Consider the following 21,195-nt stretch of genomic DNA (forward strand, 5'->3'; position numbering starts at 1 on the left):
TTTTTGGTGAGAACTTTAAATCAAGTGCCCCCTTTTCGTAAGGGCACTAGAACCCACATATGTCCAAATTAACATGGGAACTTTACCAAATTAAATTAAAATTCTGTTCCTGGGGGGTGATGATGCACTCCAATCCCTCCGGTGCCCACCTCTCGCGGAAGGCCACGAGCGTACCGGTGGACACTGCGTGTTCCATCTCCAGGGACACCCAACAGCTCTACAATTCTGTGAGCATCCTCACAGGTGCATACATTCCAAGAGCCACTATTGGAAGGGTCTCCTTGACCATCCTTACCACAGGTCAGAGAACGCCACGCTATTTGGAGGCCCGTCATACTTCCAATGAGTAGAAGGGAAGCAATCTTTCATTTACTCTAATTGACTGGCGAGGTCCTTACCCGCCATTTCCGCTTGGCTAGGAATCGTTTCATTCTCTCCTTTGACAGTGTCTTGGCTGCTCCCTGGTCTGTGCTCTGTAGCCATGGATGGTTGAGGCATTTGTCACAGGATAATCGCTTCCTAAATGTGGAATAAAGTGCAATAGGCACTGAACAAATAAATATGTCGCACACTTGCCAAATAACTCAAACATCAGTAGCAGCTCTGAGCCAATTTGTGATAGTGCTAAAGGTGCACAGAGTCACATTCTGCTTCAATCTGAAACTAGGCTTTGGATTTATTTTAATCCCTTTGAGAGAGCGTTCCTGCTTCTGGCACGGGTTCAATGGGCCAGAATGGCCTCCTTCTCTGCTGTAACCATTCTATAATTATAAGAATGTGAGCAAGATCTTTAAGTTGCCGATTTGATTAGGACTGTGATTATAAAACTAGCAGACGTGGATCCAAGCTTAAGAACTCACAAACGAGTCTCGAGATCAGTGGCACTGCTCCTCTTCAAAACAGAGAGATTTGTATTTATATAGCGCCTTTCAGGAACACCGGACGTCTCAAAGCGCTTTACAGCCAATGAAGCACTTTTGAAGTGAAGTCACTGTTGTAATGTGGGAAATGCGGCAGCCAATTTTCACACAAGCAAGCTCCCACAGACAGCAATGTGGTGATGACCAGATAATCAGTTTTTATTGTTATGTTAATTGAGGGATACATATTGGCCAGGACACCAGGGATAACCCCCTGCTCTTCTTCAAAATAGTGCCATGGTATCTTTTACGTCCACTTGAGAGGGCAGACTTGGTTTAACCTCTCATCCAGAAGATGGCACCCTCAGACAGTGCAGTTCTCCCTCAGCACTGCGCTGGAATATAACATAAGAAATAAGAGGAGCAGTAGGCCATTTGGCCCCTCGAACCTGCTCCGCCATTTAAAAAGATCATGGCTGATCTGATCATGGACTCAGCTCCACTTCCCTGCCCGCTCCCTGTAACCCTTTATTCCCTTAATCGCTCAAAATTCTGCCTATCTCCACCTTAAATTTATTCAGTAACCCAGCCTCCACAGCTCTCTGGGGCAGAGAATTCCATAGATTTACAACCCTCAGAGAAGAAATTCCTCCTCCTCTCAGTTTTAAATGAGCAGCCCTTTATTCTGAGACTATGTCCCCCTCATTTTAGTTTCCCCTATGAGTGGAAATATCCTCTCTGCATCCACCTTGTCGAGCCCCCTCATTATCTTATATGTTTCGATAAGATCACCTCTCATTCTTCTAAACTTCAATGAGTACAGGCCAAACCTACTCAACCTATCTTCAGAAGTCAACCCCCTCATCTCCGGAATCAACCTCGTGAACCTTCTCTGAACAGCCTCCAATACAAGTATATCCTTTCTTAAATACAGAGACCAAAACTGTACGCAGTACTCCAGATATGGCCTCACCAATACCCTGTACAGTTGTAGCAGGACTTCTCTGCTTTTATACTCTATCCCCCTTGCAATAAAGGCCAACATTCCATTTGCCTTCCTGATTACTTGCTGATACTACATACTAACCTTTTTGTCTTTCATGCAAAAGGAGCCCCCAGGTCCTCTGTACTGCAGCACTTTGCAATTTTTCTCCATTTAAATTATAATTTGCTTTTCTATTTTTTCTGCCAAAGTGGATAACCTTACATTTTCCCACATTATACTCCATCTGCCAAATTTTTGCCCATTCACTTAGCCTGTCTGTATCCCTTTTTTGCAGTGGTATGCCATGGCCGCCGCTTGCCGCTCCTTTTATGGCCCCGACCTGCCGCTGAAGGTCTTTCGCAGGTCAGGGTCGAGCTGGTGCAGGAGGGCGACGGCAGCGAAGAGGGACATCATCAAGGTCCAGGTCGCTGATTGGAGCGTGGGCAGGTACTGCAGGAGTGGCGAGGTCGGGGATAAGGAGCGGCGACAGATTGTAGAGGGATGTGATCGGGGCTCAGGAGAGGCGCGAGTTCGGGGCCCAGGAGAGGCGAGGGCCCAGGGGCAGCACGGGCCAGCCCACACTGCAATATGTGTGCGCACTAGGTCTGTGTAGCAGAGCTGGTCTCCAGTCATCTTGGTTAATCCTTGCCACTGGACCAAGACTGAGCTCTGTCAAGCCCGTGTGGTGGCTGGTGTGCAACGGCCACCATATATTAAAATCCGCTCATAGGCATCTTCCACCCTTCAACATGTAGTTCGGGAGCTGGAATATAAGGTCCTTCATAGAAACATCTGTGAACTCATCCTTTTTTAGCATGGAATCAAGTCATCCTCGATATGAGGGACTGTCTATGATGATGATGACTATATCCCTTTGCAGAATTTTTGTGTCCTCCTCACAATTTGCTTTCCCACCCATTTTGTATCATCAGCAAACTTGGCTACATTACACTCAGTCCCTTCATCCAAGTCATTAATATAGATTATAAATAGTTGAGGTCCCAGCACCGATCCCTGCAGCACCCCGCTAGTTACGGTTTGCCAACCGGAAAATGACCCATTTATCCCAACTCTCGGTTTTCTGGTAGTTAGCCAATCCTCTATCCATGCTGATGCATTATCCCCAACCCCATGAACTTTTATCTTGTGCAGTAACCTTTTACATGGCACCTTATCGAAATTCAAATACACCACATCCACTGGTTCCCCCTTATCCACACTGCTCATTACATCCTCAAAGAACTCCAGCAAATTTGTCAAACAGGATTTCCCTTTCATAAAACCATGCTGACTCTGCTTGATTGAATCAGCCTAGATTTTTTTTGTGCACAAGTCCTTGGAGTGGGACTTGAACCCACTACCTTCTGAATCAGAGGAGAGTGTGCTACCCACTGAGCCACAGCTGACATCCCTTGGAGTGGTGGATACGAGGAGCAGAATCCCCTTCCTTATCTGAACCAACATCAGAACCAGTGTGGGCATATCTCCACGCTCACTAACTCTCGCTGTGCCTGAACAGGAAACACGAGTAGCCCATACCATGTAACCATCCCACCAGTTTGAACCTGACCAGCATGGCACTGGAAGCCTACCCATGCTTTCCAAAATTAAAATACACCACGTACATCTCCCATCAGCACCTCATGGAGTAAGATTGTTTGAAGGGAGGGGGAACAAGTGACTACCTTTCCCTTGAAATAGGATATGAAATGTTGGGAAGGTGAAGTGGCGTTTGAGAGGGTCAACAGTTAAAAGGTTTCTTTACCTCATGTCCTTCTGTATCAAACAGCTGATAAAATTCTTTGAGTTTTCAGAGATGTCGGCAAATGCTTCCTCATCAAATTCCCAAGAAACGGCAGTGATGTTACTCAGGGTCTCGGTGTCGTTGTCACCTTGGAATGGAGACAATCCACTCAGCCTGCAATGGTACAGGGTTTAAATTCAAAATGAGGACATCCCAAAGCCCTTTGCACCTAATGAAGTACTTTTGATGTGTAGTCACTGTTGTAATGTAGGAAACGCAGCAGCCAGTTTGTACACAGCAAGCTCCCACAAACAGCGATGAGATAATGATTTTTAGCTAGTCTGTTTTAGTGATGTTGATTGACGGATTAATATTGGCCAGGATACCAGGAAAATACTCCTCTGCTCTTCTTCGAAATAGTGCCACGGGATATTTTACGTCCACCCGAGAGGGCAGACGGGGCTAAGCATCAACATCTCATCCAAGAGACGGCATCTCTGGCAGTGCAGCGCTCCCTCAGTACTGCACTGAAGTGTCAGCCGAGGTTATGGGCTCAAGACTTTGGAGTGGGACTTGAGCCCACAAGCTGACCCAGACCAGAGTGCTATCCACTGAGCCACAGCGGACACACTGCAGCAGCAAAGTACCTCGGGGGGCAATCTCAACAGAGGCCCCCTCTACCCCATTTGCCCCACCAGTGAGTGCCTGAACTTGGCAGCGGTTTCATCCCCCCCAGCACCAACATAAGAATAACATTCAAATAGTATTTAAAAGTAGAGCAGACAGGACCGAGGCTTCGCGAAGAGAAGAAGAAGACAGACAGAAAGCAGGCGGGAATTTAGAAAACCGAAGTGCTCACTGAGAAATGGAGCCGACAGTGAACAGATAGCGACAGTGCTCTGAAAATGAATTCGATCTCCGTTCTACAATGGCTGTATTCACTCACAGGATGTAACAGATAACTCCAATGCTCCAGGTATCCGTCGTGAATCCTATCGGATCATAATTGATCACTTCGGGGGCAACAAACTCTGGCGTTCCAAACATTACTTTCAATGACCCGTTAATATCTGTTAGAGAGACAGAGAGGAAAGGCAAAGTCAGAGCAACCTGCAGTACCGCACAATGCCAGCATGTGGAGCCCCTACGCAGTCTGGACCTCTACCCCGCGACACGGACCAGGAAATGGAGCGAGCCGCGGTGAGCACAATTGGTTAACAGGTTGCTCATTCATTAAATGGGTAAATTTTCCGCTGGCAACATCAACGCAATCTGGAACAGAATCAGCCGAACCAGCGGAAAAGAGCGTGGAATTTTAAACGCGCACGAGTCACTTGCGATCGGGTTTTCCGCCATCTTTTACACTAGTTCAAGATTTAATTGGGCCGAATCAGGCCCCACCCACAACACTGACCACACCCCCAGGTGGAAATGGCGAGATCCCACCAATTGCGCTGGTTCGGGAAGGCTCTTCAAATTGCAGTCATCTTCTTAGGTGCACAGGCACCTAATACTTAGTAAAATATTTAGTTTACTAAGAAACTAACTAGCGTACACCAACGAAATGGTTCAGTATAGTTTTATTAAAGTCATTTTTAGTGATTTTAAATCAGGTTACTCACAAGCTGGAGGACGGGACACTGATTTAAAACGCTTCTTTTTTGTGATAAACCCATTTTCAGCTGTATTAATAAAACTGCACCGGGTTACCACTCTTAAATACTTCAAAGAACACTTTTTAATGGAAATAAAATAAAATAAATGATGATGTTCTATTGTGCTGCCCAATTATGCAGGTTGATGGATAATTATACTTTTGTGATGATGCAAGTGTGTGTACTGCTGCAAGTGTGTGTACTGCTGCAAGTGTGTGTACTGCTGCAATGGAAACTTGGTGGCAGATTTGAGGGCCTGATCTTCGAACACTCTTTTCCACAGGCGGCCGAAGGCTGCGCTGGTGCACTGGAGGCGATGTTGAATCTCGTCATCGATATCTGCACTTGCTGATAACAGGCTCCCGAGGTATGGAAAGTGATCCACATTGTCCAGGGCCGCGCCAGGACACACACTCGACCAGCTCCGCTGGTCAGGTCACATTGTTCACATGCCTGACACAAGACTCCCAAAGCAAGCGCTCTACTCAGAACTCCTACACGGCAAGCGAGCCCAAGATGGGCAGAGGAAACGTTACAAGGACACCCTCAAAGTCTTCCTGATAAAGTGCAACATCCCCACTGACACCTGGGAGTCCTTGGCCAAAGACTGCCCTAAGTGGAGGAAGTGCATCCGGGAGGGCGCTGAGCTCCTTGAGTCTTGTCGCCGAGAGCATGCAGAAATCATGCGCAGGCAGCGGAAAGAGCGTACGGCAAACCAGTCCCACCCTCCCTTCCCTTCAACCACTGTCTGCCCCACCTGTGACAGAGACTGTAATTCCCATATTGGACTGAACAGTCACCTGAGAACTCACTTGTAGAGTGGAAACAAGTCTTCCTCGATTTCGAGGGACTGCCTATGATGATGATGATGGTGCAATGGGATAATGGGAAGCAACACTGTTGATGCTGATCTCTCTAAACTACTCTCGCTAATTCAAGGCTGCACTTTCACACCCGGCATATTTGCATCGATGCTGGAGGAGGCTTTGTATCAGCAAGTTACTTTCTGCACCACTTTGTGACAGGATCGGGAACAGGAGCAGGTCATTCAGCCCCTTGAGCCCGATCGACATTTCCAGTTAGATTATGGCTGATCTGTACCTTAAATCCATTTACCTGCCTTTGATTGATATCCCTTGATCTACGTACCTAACGAAAATCCACCAATCTCAGTCTTGAAAGCTCCAATTGACTCTCCGTATGCTGAGCCTTTTGGAGGAGATAATTCCAGATTACCCCTACCCAGTGTGTAGTCGTGCTTCCTGATTGCACTCCTGAATAGCCTAGCTCTAACTTTAAGATCATGTCCCCTTGTACTTGATTCCCCCAACAGAGGAAACCCTATCAAATCCTTTGAACATTTTAAACACCTTCGATCGGATCACACCCAATCTTTATTACTCGGGGAAATACAAGCCAAGAATGTAACAATCGCTGGCACGCAGTTACACTTGTTGCATCATTTCCAGTAACTTGGCAGCACGATCCAAGAGCTGCCGCTTTGGACCTGGAAGGGCTTGCTCTGCAGACTAAGGAGACAGGTGCTGAATCTGCACAGGCCTGATACCAAAGGTCGGACTTTAGCAGGCAGGTACCATTGCTTCACCTCTACAGCTGGCGAGATGCCAACTATCGAGACTGTGGGCGGAGTGGGGTCAATTGCCCCGCGTCCCTTTAGGGGCCGGTAATCTTCCGAGCCCGGGACTTTACCGCCCGGGCCGGAAGTCCCGCCCACAGCGTGCAATTGGGCTGTGCGCCCCTCAAACATGAAGGTGCGTCGCTGGAGGGGCGCTCCCGGGGCATCAGCGCCGCGCTTTAGAGGTCAACGCTACGTGGTAGCTCCGCACAGCGCTAATGTGTTACAAGAGCCCCTCTTCTTCAGTTAACGGGGAGGGCCGCTGCGCACTCTGTAGGCTCTCTGGTGGCCACCACTGGGCCACCAGGGACGCGCGCGACCAGACCAGCGAGCCCGGCACCCGAGGGAGCGCTGGGCTGCACGATGGCGGCCTGGTCGAGTGCCGCCACTGTCGGGCTGACCAAAGAGTCAGCCAACAAAATAAAATGGCGGCCTGAGGCGCACGCAACCTCCCCTTTAACGGCCGCACCAGCCTCCTGGCCCACGGGGCAATTTCCCCAGTGGGATGCAAAGGGTCGGTGCGCACGGCATGACGTCATTGCCTGTTGTATGCTGGCGCCGGGCGCTAACCGCAGGACATGGCACGACTGGCAAATCGCCACCAAAATCTCCAGGGCAATTTCACCTGAGGTGCTACCACCACCCGCCCCCGGGCGAAAAGGCCACGACGCCTCGTTAGTACCTCCTGGAGGTGTTAATGGGGCGCAAAAAAAAGGGGCAATTTTGGCCCGTGTGTGTCTTCAGGCATGGCTGGATATTAAAACACAGGCCTACTTTACACCGCTGGAGGTGAAGAATGGGTCAGAGGTATCAACCCTGACAATGACTTCGCTCATCATCCCATCGTGAAACTGCTGGAACATTCTGGTGCAGGTCTCTGGGCGAAGGCAGCTTGTCGAAAGTTGGCAGGGATCAGTCAGTTTCACAGGCGATCCAACATAGCTCATCATCATAGGCAGTCCCTCGGAATCAAGGAAGAGTTGCTTCTACTGCTAACATGAATTCTTAGGTGGCTGTACGAAAACCAAAGTCCCTGTCACAGGTTGGACTGATAGTCGTTGAGGGAAGGGGTGGGTGGGACTGGTTTGCCGCATGCTCTTTCCGCTGCCTGCGCTTGATTTCTGCATGCTCTCGGCGTTGAGACTCGAGAAGTTCAGCGCCCTCTCGGATGCATTTCCTCCACTTAGGGCAGTCTTTGGCCAGGGTCTCCCAGGTGTCAGTGGGGATGTCGCACTTTATCAGGGAGGCTTTGAGGGTGTCCTTGTAACGTTTCTGCTGCCCACCTTTGGCTCACTTGCCGTGAAGGAGTTTTGAGTAGAGCGCTTGCTTTGGGAGTCTCGTGTCTGGCATGCGAACAGTGTGGCCTGCCCAGCGGAGCTGATCAAGTGTGGTCAGTGCTTCAATGCTGAGCATGTTGGCCTGGTCGAGGACGCTAACGTTGGTGCGTCTGTCCTCCCGCGGGATTTGTAGGATCTACGTTATCTGCTAGCAGAATGATTACCCAATAGTGAGTCTCGTCCACGTCAACACCACCCAAGAGGGAATCATGGTCTTGACAGCTCAGCTTGATCAGAATGGCCAAGAGATTTTACAGTCAATTGAAAGAAAGTCAGGTGCTCACAGAGTGGCCAGTAAACGTTCTCCCAGGGAACTCTGAAAGAAACCAAGAGCTACTGCATCTGCATCAAGACCTGGCAGGCCAGCGCTAAAAACCCCAGTGAATGGCATGCAACCTGAAGAGGGCCTCGAAACAATCAGAGAGAAGTGTATACATTATCCAACAGAAAACGGGTAAAAAGAACAAGACATATTAATCCCCAAGATCAGCCTCCAACTATGGAGTGTCCAGATGTGTTGGACTCACAAGTCATCGACCCCATAAACAATGGCCCTGAAATGGTTAGTGTGTATGTCGGCGCACTCTCAGAGTATGCCGCCGTATTCCCTCTGAAATGCTCCGCAATTTGGGGATTTACGCATGCGCTTGTGCGAAATCCAGAACATGCAGCCTGTCGATGTACGCGCGGACTACGAACAAGCAATCGCTGGGGCAGAGTTAGGCTGTTTGCCCGTTGAGTGGCCAGCGATTGCGCACAGAAATATTGCAGTTGATGCAAGCAGGCACAAGGCCTATGGGCATCTGTGCAAGGGGATATCTAAGCCATTAATTAAACATTTTAATATCCTAAGTTTTCCACATACACAGTCTGAAATGAGTTTATGCCAATATTGGCCTGGATTACAGTTTTAATGATGGATAAAATTATCAAAAAATTTAATTTTTTTTTTAGTGAGGTTGGTGGAATGAAGATGATTTACTAATAAAATTCCAATTCTGTGAATTGGAATTAGATCAGATTTTGGGACTCCTTTACATCTCATTTGAGGATTCCCCTCAGAAATGATAAAAGTGGAATTCTGCTTTGTGATTGGAGGACCGGGCCCATGTGATCCCAGGTATGATTCCGCACCACCTGCGTCCCTGGGACCCGTGGGCCATCACGCTGCCCTCCGCATCGAGACCCGAGACAGCGGGTTTTCCCAGACTCGCCGCCAGCAGGCAGGATCAGAATTGTTTTGTGGGTGGAAGGCCTACTCCGGAGTCACGCCTCCGACGACAATTCCTACCCAATAACAGTGACTGTTGGTCACAAGACCATCACTCCATTGGTTAGACCAGTATGGTGAGCTTCTATTTGGGGCAACAGTCTTCAGCCACATCAAAATTGCCCCGATTCACGCAACTGCATCACTGACACCACAAAGAAAAAGGGCATCAAAACAGGCTGCCAATAGTCCGTGACATTCAGTTAGAGGCAAACTGAGTTCATAGAAATATAGAAACATCGAAAATAGGTGCAGGAGTAGGCCATTCGGCCCTTCGAGCCTGCACTGCCATTCAATGAGATCATGGCTGAACATGCAACTTCAGTACCACATTCCTGCTTTCTCGCCATACCCCTTGATCCCCCTAGTAGTAAGGACTACATCTAACTCCTTTTTGAATATATTTAGTGAATTGGCCTCAACAACTTTCTGTGGTAGAGAATTCCACAGGTTCACCACTCTCTGGGTGAAGAAGTTTCTCCTCATCTCGGTCCTAAATGGCTTACCCCTTATCCTTAGACTGTGAACCCTGGTTCTGGACTGCCCCAACATTGGGAACATTTTTCCTGCATCTAACCTGTCGAAACCCATCAGAATTTTAAACGTTTCTATGAGATCCCCTCTCATTCTTCTGAACTCCAGTGAATACAAGCGCAGTTGATCCAGTCTTTCTTGATATGTCAGTCCCGCCATCCCAGGAATCAGTCTGGTGAACCTTCGCTGCACTCCCTCAATAGCAAGAATGTCCTTCCTCAAGTTAGGAGACCAAAACTGTACACAATACTCCAGGTGTGGCCTCATCAAGGTCCTGTACAACTGTAGTAACACCTCCCTGCCCCTGTACTCAAATCCCCTCGCTATGAAGACCAATATGCCATTTGCTTTCTTAACCGCCTGCTGTACCTGCATGCCAACCTTCAATGACTGATGTACCATGACACCCAGGTCTCGTTGCACCTCCCCTTTTCCTAATCTGTCACCATTCAGATAATAGTCTGTCTCTCTGTTTTTACCACCAAAGTGGATAACCTCACATTTATCCACATTATACTTCATCTGCCATGCATTTGCCCACTCACCTAACCTATCCAAGTCACTCTTTATTCATCTTTATTAATGGATTGTTTTGCCTAGAAAGTTGTTAGTACTGCTGCCAATAAAGTAGTTAGGACCATGCCTCCCCGAGGAACTAGTTAGCGGATATGAACTTGTGACCGCTGCCCGATATCTCCCCTCTTCCATTTACTTTGGTCAGTCCTCGAGTCTGGCAAAAGGAGAACAGATTTGAACTGAGAATTCTGTTTTTATTCACCACTATAAAACTACCAAACTACTATTTCCAACTCAGTGCTGGACACATCAGATACAGGCCTCACCTCACTAACTGTCGTTGGCCAGTGCAAACTGACAGCTAGACTCCTGACCCAAGTTCCTGGCGCTCTTGTCTTCCCTCCTCACCCCAATGCCAACATCTTCATTGTGCTCATCAAGGTAAAGATGTTCATGCCGGAGGGGTGGGACTCGGCAATCGAAGGCACCCAGGTGACAGCATTAAGAACTTTCAGGCCCTCCGACTGCAGATCAAAGCTCCGTCTACTCTGCCCCAATAAATAACATGGCGAGGTAAAAGCCTCAAATGTGCACGCCGCACTACATCACTTTCCATTCCCCACATCGGCCAACCTGTGGCCTAGCTATGTGAGACTGCCAATGTCATGATGACAGCACACACCAATTAGAAATTGGATTGAGATTGTTAAATCCATTGGGCTGGATTTTCAGTCCGTTGCCGCCTCTGTTCGCGCCCTGGGGGTGGGCGGGGGGGGGTGTCAATGGCTGTGGAAATGATTTCTGGGTGGGCGGCCAGCTTCCAGTGCCCCACCGGGACATTCGGTGCCAGTCTTGCGGGGGCGCGGAGCAGTACCGCCTGGGAGAGTCGAGCCCGTGTGCAACGCCCCGGTTGCGACACCGTTCTGAGATATGTTTGCAGCGGGACCCGCAGTGCTCTGTAGCGCTCCCTAGTGGGACCTCCTGGGATAGCGGGCGGTCTGAGCTGTTCCGGCAGCAGTGTGGGAAGGAATGACGACCTGAGGTATGTGTGATTGTGTTTGTTTATTGTTGTGATTTATGTTTATGTGGGGGTGAGCAAGGTAATGGGAATGTTTTTTGGTGGTAATTTTTTTCTCTCCCAAGGAAACCTCTCTTACAGCGCTCCGAGGCCGGCTCTTTAGCTCGGGATTTTCAGTTGCTCAGCCGGCCTAGCGCCCTTAGTGCTCAGCCCCACACTCAGGGCCCAGCTGATGAATTTCGCGGCTGCAGACGCAAACCATTCCCGCCGCAAAATTTACCGTCCCGCGCCCCAATTAGCTTCAAACCGAATTTCCACCCTATTATATAGAGAACCCCAACCGCCAGCAGAGAGAAAAGAAGCCTCCATTTCATTAATCTGAGCGTGACTTGAATCACAACTAATCCTGTCACCCGCCGGTCACTTGGCAGTCTAGGTCAGCAGAAGCACCCTGGCCCACAGATTTAGCCCCCTCCCCCCCGCCAAACCACAGTGAGGAAAAGACACACCTAAGAGGTATGTGCTCAGTTTGACATTGAAAGACCCAAACACCAGCCCTGAACTTACAATGGGCAAGAGGAGACGGTGGGAATCATCACTGCCCCGTCCCAACTTACATGGAGTGGATACAGGTCTGGGTGGAATAGTCTCCTATTCTTACATGGAATGTCGTGCCCATTGGACTCCATGTGTGAACTCGTACAGGGGCAGGGCTGCTCATCATTGGCTGCTAATGTGGCTCTCAACTCGCTGCTGGAGACAGACGACTTGAGAAATTCAATATTTCAGAAATTCAAACGTTGCTTTGGGGCCACAGAGCCACCACGACAATCATGGCAGCTTCCAAATAAGAAGAGTAGCATGCACTACAAACATATCCATAAGGGAAACTCTTGTACCAGAACATGTCAATAACTCTGTCCCCACACTCCTATTGAGGAGGAGTGTCCGCAGAGAGTGGGGGTCGGACAATCGGGACGGCAATATGATAATCCTGCTGCCTGGTCCACACTCCCTGTAGTGTTTGTGCGGTATGATAGAATTATCTCCCAATGGTCCGTTTTCCTCACTCCAGGGGCCAGCCCGAGAGGCAACAACCCCGCGGGAAGAAGTCAACACCAAACGGTTTCATAAAAAGGTCTTGCTTTACTCACCAAGTTTGCGGGCCAATCCAAAGTCGATGATTTTAATGAGCGTGCTGTTCTTGTTGACGCACACAATGTTCTCGGGCTTCAGGTCCAGGTGCACGATGCTCTGTTGGTGCATGAAACGCAGCCCTTCCAGGATCTGGCACATGTACAAGACGCAGATCGGCTCGGTCAGCTCGAAATCCTCACCCACGATCCGCTCAAAGAGCTCGCCTCCGGAAATACTGCACAAGGTCACAGCCGCGTCAGAGCACAGCGAACACACAAACCACAGGATGGGCTTTGTACAAGATCAAAAAACAGACTGCCCAACTGCTTGTACATGGGATATACGACACAGAAACAGCCATTCAGCCCAACCAGTCCATGCTGAGGTTTAGGCTTCACTCGTGCCTCCTCCCGTCTTTCCTCATCTAAATCTATCAGCAGAACCCTCTGTTCCCTTCTCCCTCATATACTTGTCCAGCCTGCCCTTAAATGCATCTATACTATTCGCTTCAACCAATCCCTGTGGTAGCGTGTTCCACATTCTCACCACTCTTTGGGTAAAGAAGTTTCTTTGTTGTTGTTGTGAAGAAGTTTCTTCTGAATTCTCTATTGGATTTCTTGGTGACTATCTTATATTGATGGCCTCTAGTTATGCCCAGAAGAGGCGAGGGCCCAGGGGCAGCACGGGCCAGCCCACACTGCGATATGTGTGCGCACTAGGTCCGTGCAGCAGAGCTGGTCTCCAGTCGTCTTGGTTAATCCTTGCTACTGGACCAAGACCGAGCTCTGTCAAGCCCGTGTGGTGGCTGGTGTGCAACGGCCACCACATGTTAAAAAAAATCCACGTACAGGCATCTTCCACCCTTCAAGATTTAGTTCGGACCTGGAATATTAGGTCCATCATTGAAACACCTGTGAACTTTTTGACGTGGAAGCAAGTCATCCTCGATTCGAGGGACCGCCTATGATGATGCTCTTCCCCACAAGTGGAAACACTCTCTCTGTATCCATTCTCGCAAAACCTTTCATCATTTTAAAGACCACTATTAGGTCACCCTCAGCCTTCTTTTTTCAAGAGAAAAGAGACCCAGCCTGTTCATCCTTTCCTGATATCTATACCTTCGCATTTCCGGTATCATCCTCGTAAATCTTCTCTGCATTGTTTCCAGTTCCTCTATATCCTTTATATAATATGGCGACCAGAACTGTACGCAGTACTCTAAGTGTGGTCTAACCAAAGTCCAATACAGGTTGAGCATAACTTCCCTACTTTTCAATCCTAGTGCTTAGTTTTTTTTATGGCCTGCCTAACCTGTGCCGCAACTTTTAGTGATTTGTGTATTTGTACTTCGAGATCCCTTTGTTCCTCTACCCCACCCAGACTCATACCCTTGCTGCTTTTTGAGATTTTTTCTTTACAAAATTGTGACTTGCAAATCCATTTGAACTTGGCAACAGCCTGTAGTCAGGATCCACCCTGGATTACCTACAGTAATCCTCTCTTTCCTCCATCGCCCCATTTTACTGAAATTCCATTTCCCATAATCTGAGCAAACATATTCGAACTTGATATCACTATGGTCCATTTTGTCCCAATCTCATCAGATCGAATCCCTTTACTTCGTAACCTCTTCCTCCTGGTCAACAACTGATGCCTCTTCCAGCTTGACAGCAGAAGCATGATGTCAGTAGGATTATTGGATGGGATAGTTTGCTCAGCACTGAGTGTAACACTGCCAGCATTTTGTTTATTAGTTGCTCATCACTACTTGCTCCAAGGTGGCATTTGTGCAGCTGAGTGGCCTGCTAGGGTGTTAAAGGTCAAGCACGTAGTTCGGTATTAGGGTCAAGCAAATGCCAACCCAGGTATGGGTGGCAGGTGCCAAGGGTGAGCCACTTTGGTTTTTAATGAAATCTGATGCTAGTCCACAAATGGCCAGATTTACTGAATTCTGGAGGGATTTGAACTCATGAACCCTGGATTGTTAGTCCACTCCCATCATCGTTACACCAGCATACCCCAAAAACCCAGTGTGTTTCTCCTCGTCTGAGACACCCTTCATTGCACCTTTCCCAATGTCCAACTTTTGTACTGCTCACAGCACTTTACACCACATTCTGGCATCTTTAGACTATTAGACTATCAAAGCTGCCACAGTCTGAAAATAGTTAGCAGACTTGAACTCGTGACCTCTGCCTGTTTTCCCCCCTCTCCCATGTTCTTTGGTCAGTCCGACAGTGGGGCAGCTCCAGTCCGACTGCCCTGGTTCTAATGAATGATTAAAGTTTCATGGAAATATAGAAACATAGAAAATAGGTGCAGGAGTAGGCCATCCGGCCCTTCGAGCCTGCACCACCATTCAATAAGATCATGGCTGATCATTCAAGTACTCCATTCAGTACTTCTTTCCTGCTTTCTCTCCATACCCCTTGATCCCTTTAGCCGTAAGGGCCATATCTAACTCCCTCTTAAATATATCTAACGAACTGGCCTCAACAACTTTCTGTGGTAGAGAATTCCACAGGTTAACAACTCTCTGAGTGAAGAAGTTTCTCCTCATCTCGGTCCTAAATGGCTTACCCCTTATCCTTAGACTGTGACCCCTGGTTCGGGACTTCCCCAGCATTGGGAACATTCTTCCTGCCTCTAACCTGTCCAATCCCGTCAGAATTTTATAAGTTTCTATGAGATCCCCTCTCATCCTTCTAAACTCCAGTGAATACAGGCCTAGTTGATCCAGTCTTTCTTCATATGTCAGTCCTGCCATCCTGGGAATCAGTCTGGTGAACCTTCGCTGCACTCCCTCAATAGTAAGAACATCCTTCCTCAGATTAGGAGACCAAAACTGAACACAATATTCCAGGTGAGGCCTCACCAAGGCCCTGTACAACTGCAGTAAGACATCCTTGCTTTTGCCTTTTTCGCTGCCTGCTGTACCTGCATGCCAACTTTCAATGACTGATGTACCATGACATCTCGTTGCACCTCCCCTTTTCCTAATCTGTCGTCATTCAGATGATATTCTGCCTTCCTGTTTTTGTCACCAAAGTGGATAACCTGACATTTATCCACATTATATTGCATCTGCCATGCATTTGCCCACTCACCTAACCTGTCCAAGTCACCCTGCAGCCTCTTAGCATCCTCCTCACAGCTCATACCGCCACCCAGCTTAGTGTCATCTGCAAACTTGGAGATATTACACTCAATTTCTTCATCTAAATCATTAATGTATATTGTAAAGAGCTTGGGGTCCCAGCACTGAACCCTGTGGCACCCCACTAGTTACTGCCTGCCATTCCGAAAAGGACCCATTTATCCCGACTCTCTGCTTCCTGTCTGCCAACAAGTTCTCTATCCACGTCAATACATTACCCCCAATATTATGTGCTTTAATTTTGCACGCTAATCTCTTGTGTGGGACCTTGTCAAAAGCCTTTTGAAAGTCCAAATACACCACATCCACTTGATCTCCTTTGTCCACTCTACTAGTTCCATTCTCAACAAATTCTAGAAGACTTGTCAAGCATGATTTCCCTTTCATAAATCCATGCTGACTTGGACCAATCCTGTCACTGTTTTCCAAATGTGCTGCTGTTTCATCTTTAATAAGTGATTCCAACATTTTTCCCACTACCGATGTCAGGTTAACCAGTCTATAATTCCCTGTTTTCTCTCTCCCTCTATTTTTAAAAAGTGGTGTTACATTAGCTACCCTTCAGTCCATAGGAACTGATCCAGAGTCGATGGACTGTTGGAAAATGATCACCAATGCATCCACTATTTCTAGGGACACTTCCTTAAGTACTCTGAGATGCAGACTAATAGGCCCTGGGGATTTATCGGCCTTTAATCCCATCAATTTCCCGAACACAATTTCCTGACTAATAAGGATTTCCTTTAGTTCCTCCTTCTCGCTAGACCCTCGGTCCCCTCGTATTTATGGAAGATTATTTGTGTCTTCCTTCGTGAAAACAGAACCAAAGTATTTGTTCAATTGGTCTGCCATTTCTTTGTTCCCCATTATAAATTCATCTGATTCTGACTGCAAAGGACCTACGTTTGTCTTCACTAATCTTTTTCTCTTCATATATCTATAGAAGCTTTTGTAGTCAGTTTTTATGTTCCCAGCAAGCTTCCTCTCATACTCTATTTTCCCTCTCCTAATTAAACCCTTTGTCCTCCTCTGCTGAATTCTAAATTTCTCCCAGTCCTCAGGTTTGCTGCTTTTTCTGGCCAATTTATATGCTTCTTGGATTTAACACGATCACTAATTTCCCTTGTTAGCCACGGTTGAGCCACCTTCCCCGTTTTGTTTTTACTCCGTTTCTACGTCAGATTCTGGTGGAGTGGTCGGGCTATCCCAGCAGGATCCCATTTTATTTCAGATTTTCAGCACTGAGAGTTTGTATTCTCCATTGTTATTTGTTCAAAAAATCCTTCCAAGCATTTTAGCGAGTCACATTACAGTTTTGCTACACCCTACTTTCCTTGGAAATCAATGACTCAATTGAGATTGTTAATACAGTTCAGATTAAACTGGATTGGGACGTGTCTCTCGAGTTTCAGCTGGAGTAGAGGGACATTTCTAGAGCCCTGTCTGGACTTGAAACGGGAGCAAGTTTGGTACACAAGAGCCACAGGACTGATATGGCCATATGATAAACAGAGGACAGGAACAGACTAACTGGTCCATTCGGCCTTCCCTACCAGACATGTTGTAACCTAGGTGCTCCATCAGCAACCATTCTGCCAGTCATACCATCATGGGCAGTCCCTCGGAATCGAAAAAGACTTGCTTCCACTCTAAAAATATGAGTCCTTATGTAGCTGAACAGTCCAATAGGTGAACCACAGTCTCTGTCACAGGTGGGACAGATAGTCGTTGAGGGAAAGGGTGGGTGGGACTGGTTTGACGCACGCTCTTTCTGCTGCCTGCGCTTGATTTCTGCATGCTCTCGACGACGAGACTCGAGGTGTTCAGCGCCCTCCCGGATGTACTTCCTCCACTTAGGGCGGACTTTCTTTTGGCCAGGGACTCCCAGGTGTCAGTGGGGATTTTGCACTTTATCAGGGAGGCTTTGAGGGTGTCCTTGAAACGTTTCCTCTGCCCACCTTTGGCTCGTTTGCCGTGAAGGAGTTCCGAGTAGAGCGCTTGCTTTGGGAGTCTCGTGTCTGGCATGCGAACAATGTGGCCGGCCCAGCGGAGCTGATCAAGTATGGTTGAGGCAATAGAGAGATAAAACCTTCAGCCAATTTAGGACAATCCTTGTGAAAGTCCCCTCTAATCCCAAAAGTCAATCAAGTAAGCTCTTGGGGGTAGAAATTCATTATAGCCCAGGAATGGGCAGTAACTTCAGAAATGTTTGAGATTTAGCGCTACACGCAAAATTAAGTCTCATTGCTCAAAGAAAGTATTGGAGCACTAAATCAAGTGCTAATGGCCTAGTTCAGTGGTGTTACACTCAAAGCACCGAGCAATATCAGGTGCAGTCTAATCGTTAATCCTCATTGCCACAAGCTCTATCCAGTTCTTAAAGGGGAGGTTCACTGATGCTGCAGAACCTCATTCTAGTGCAGCACTTTGATATGTTGTGAGTAAAACAGAGACTAAACAATCTTTAAATGATTGAATTCAACTGCTGCACAACGTAAAACTGACAAGGAAGCAGTGAAACAGCACGAACCCAACAGCTGCGACTCATTACTCATTAAGTAGCGTTCCTGGTGCTGGTGCCCATCTGCTTGACACCTCCGCTCCCTGTCGCTCTTTGTGTGAGGCACTAAAGCAGGGGGCAGCAATGAATTTTACAGATCGGGTGCCCAGTGAGCGTTGCACACTCACTGACATCATGATCTGCCTGGTGCTGAAGTCCCTGGCGCTAACTCGTAGCAGCGGCACTATGTGGGGGGGGGTGGGGGGTGGCCGGATTTGGCATGCATCACTCGATTCAGCTCGCCTCAATGCTACTGCCTCAGCGCCCCATTACCGCCAGGCGCCAACTGGAGGCGCCCAAGTACCAAATTGTCCCCCCCCCTTGACACTCGAATGACTGATATCACTAGCCCCGGTTAACCTACCTGCCTTGTATAACTCACAGTCTTCCACTTGTTGGAATAGACCCAGCCACACGCAGCAAATGTTCCGGTAATTTAGTCCGGAGAATGAAGACTCTCTGAAGGGTACTACTTCTCGACTATGAATTCTTATTTTGTACTGATGCTCCCCAATCTATCCCTCCTTATCTAGCTCAAATTAGAAAATTCTCCTTTCAGCATTTAAAGATCTCAATCATATTCCCTCAAAGTCGATATTTCTCCAATGGAAAAAGCCTCAGTTCCTGGAGGCTCCCTGATAACCAATGGCTCTATGATGGTTATCAATGTTCTGCCTTTCTCTGGACCTTCTTCAGGGCTTTAATATGCCCACCGAGTGAGGTGACCGAAACTGGATACAGTATTCTAGATTCGACCATGCCAAGGTGTTATACAGGGTAAGCATATTCCCAGTTTTAATTTTATCTGTCTTAACTATAACACCCCCACACCCTATCTGCTTTCTCTACAGCCTCACAGCACTGTCACAAACCTAATGACCCCCCAGGTCCCTCTTCTGCTCCCCAGCCTTAAGCAGGTGGCTCTGCATGAGATACACATGCCTAGAACTACTGTGACCCAGACACATCACACTGCATTTATTCACGTTAAAGGACATTCACCCAATAGATCAGCCTGCAATCTATTTATTTTGGCTAAAGTCCTAACACTCCTGCACACGTCTCAGTGTCAACATCAAACCTAAGGACTGTAATCTGGAGGTCTTAATCCAAATCACTGTTAAAGATGGTGACGAGCAATAGTCCTAACATTGACCCCTGAGGGACTCCATTGAAGACCATGTGGAATGAAATCAGGAAACACATTTTCACCCAAAGTGGAAATGTGGAACTCTCTTCCCCAAAAGGCTATGGGTGCTGGGTTAATTGAAAATGTCATGGCCGAGATCAATAGATTTGTGTTAGACAAGGATATCAAGGGATATGGAGCAAAGGCGGGTTAATGGAGTTGAGGTTCAGATCAGCCATCATCTAATTAAATGGTGGAACAGGCTCAAAGGACTGAATGAAAGTACTCCTGTTCCTCTGTTCCAGAGTTGCTACCATTTACAACCACGCTCCGCCAACACGAATGCAACTCATTTATAATCCAGTTTAAAACCTGGCCGGCATTCCTAGAGGTTGTGAACTTACTCAGCAACCGTCTGTCCATATTGTGATGTACGCTCATCGGTTTGTAGAGCCCCCTTCCCTCAGAAAAAAAACAAAAACACAGAAAAAACCAAAGGGGCACTTGATTGAAAGTTTTTGGAGTGTGACCCCCCCCTTTAACCGGGGGCACTTATTTACAGATACTACAAAATAGTTGTAGAGCCCCTTTAATAAGGAGGCACTTGTATTAATGTTTTACAAAATAGTTGTAGAGCTGTTGAGTTGGGAATGGTTTAGCCAGTCACGTGATGTTCCCAAGACTCAATAAAGCCTCAGCTAGTTGGGTTCGGGGATCCACGATGAGGCAGGTGGTTGTGAGCCTAGTGGATGAACTGGTAATGTGTAGCGTGAGTGTTAAACCTTTTGCTAATAAACCAACTACTTCTGAATAGCAATGCATTGCTATGAATTCTTAAGCAAAGAACCCATGAAGCAAATACATTACACATATGGTCCATAGAGATTACGTTTCCAGTTCAATCTGACCACCTGTTAACCACATAACAAGGTTTTACAGATCAGCCATGATCTTATTGAATGGCAGAGCAGGCTCGAGGGGTCAAATGGCCTACCCCTGCTCCTATTTCTTTCGTTCTTATGTACCTACACCAGAAACCCAATAGATCAACATTTGTTCCAGAGATCTTTCCACTGGGATAAAGATTACTGTAGCTAAACTCATCCTTTGGCTATTGCAGTCAGCCTCTCTAATCACTTCCCTATAGATCTTTATGTATGAGACTGTACTTACTATTCCATCACCATGACGATCTCAGTCCGACTCTCAAAGGCTTCATAGCACTGAACCAGCTTCGAGTGGTGCAGACAGTTCATGATCTCAATCTCATCGCGTGCGCTCTTCTTGTCTTTAAACGTGCGAGCTTTGTAGAACTTGCCTGCTCGGATTTTTCCGGTGGATTTTTGTAACAGTTTGTACACTTTCCCGAACGTCCCTCTAAAAATGATCAAGAGTGCTTGGTTAGAGACCAGTTGGAAGAAACTAGTTATACTGTTTCGGTCTGGTCTCAAGCCCGATGATGTGCATTTACAGGTGGAGTCCCAACCTAGCTGTGCTGACCAACCTAGAAATTGGTGATTTGGGCCGGCCTTGATGTTGTCCATTCGAATGCATCCAAGTCAACAATGGCCATCAACGGCTGGGCGTTGCTGTGTGCTCTGCCAGCGCAGTCTTTTCCCCATGAGTGGGGCCATTGGGTGAACAGCCAGCTGAGGCC

The 21,195-nt window shown here is 47.5% G+C and overlaps 1 protein-coding gene across 1 annotated transcript in view; it reads right to left on the bottom strand.

Annotated features, from left to right (window-relative positions):
• LOC139233673 (myosin light chain kinase, smooth muscle-like) overlaps nucleotides 1–21,195 on the bottom strand; it is a 97,028-nt gene that overhangs the window by 11,363 nt on the left and 64,470 nt on the right. The window contains exons 10-14 of the mRNA XM_070864077.1: nucleotides 20,712–20,915; nucleotides 12,710–12,927; nucleotides 4,536–4,659; nucleotides 3,611–3,763; nucleotides 399–519 (exon numbers count right to left, since the gene is read on the bottom strand). Coding sequence (XP_070720178.1) covers nucleotides 399–519; nucleotides 3,611–3,763; nucleotides 4,536–4,659; nucleotides 12,710–12,927; nucleotides 20,712–20,915 — 820 coding nt within the window. The remainder of the gene's footprint in view (nucleotides 1–398; nucleotides 520–3,610; nucleotides 3,764–4,535; nucleotides 4,660–12,709; nucleotides 12,928–20,711; nucleotides 20,916–21,195) is intronic.

Source organism: Pristiophorus japonicus, chromosome 21 (assembly GCF_044704955.1).
Source record: "Pristiophorus japonicus isolate sPriJap1 chromosome 21, sPriJap1.hap1, whole genome shotgun sequence".
Classification (NCBI taxonomy): domain Eukaryota; kingdom Metazoa; phylum Chordata; class Chondrichthyes; family Pristiophoridae; genus Pristiophorus; species Pristiophorus japonicus.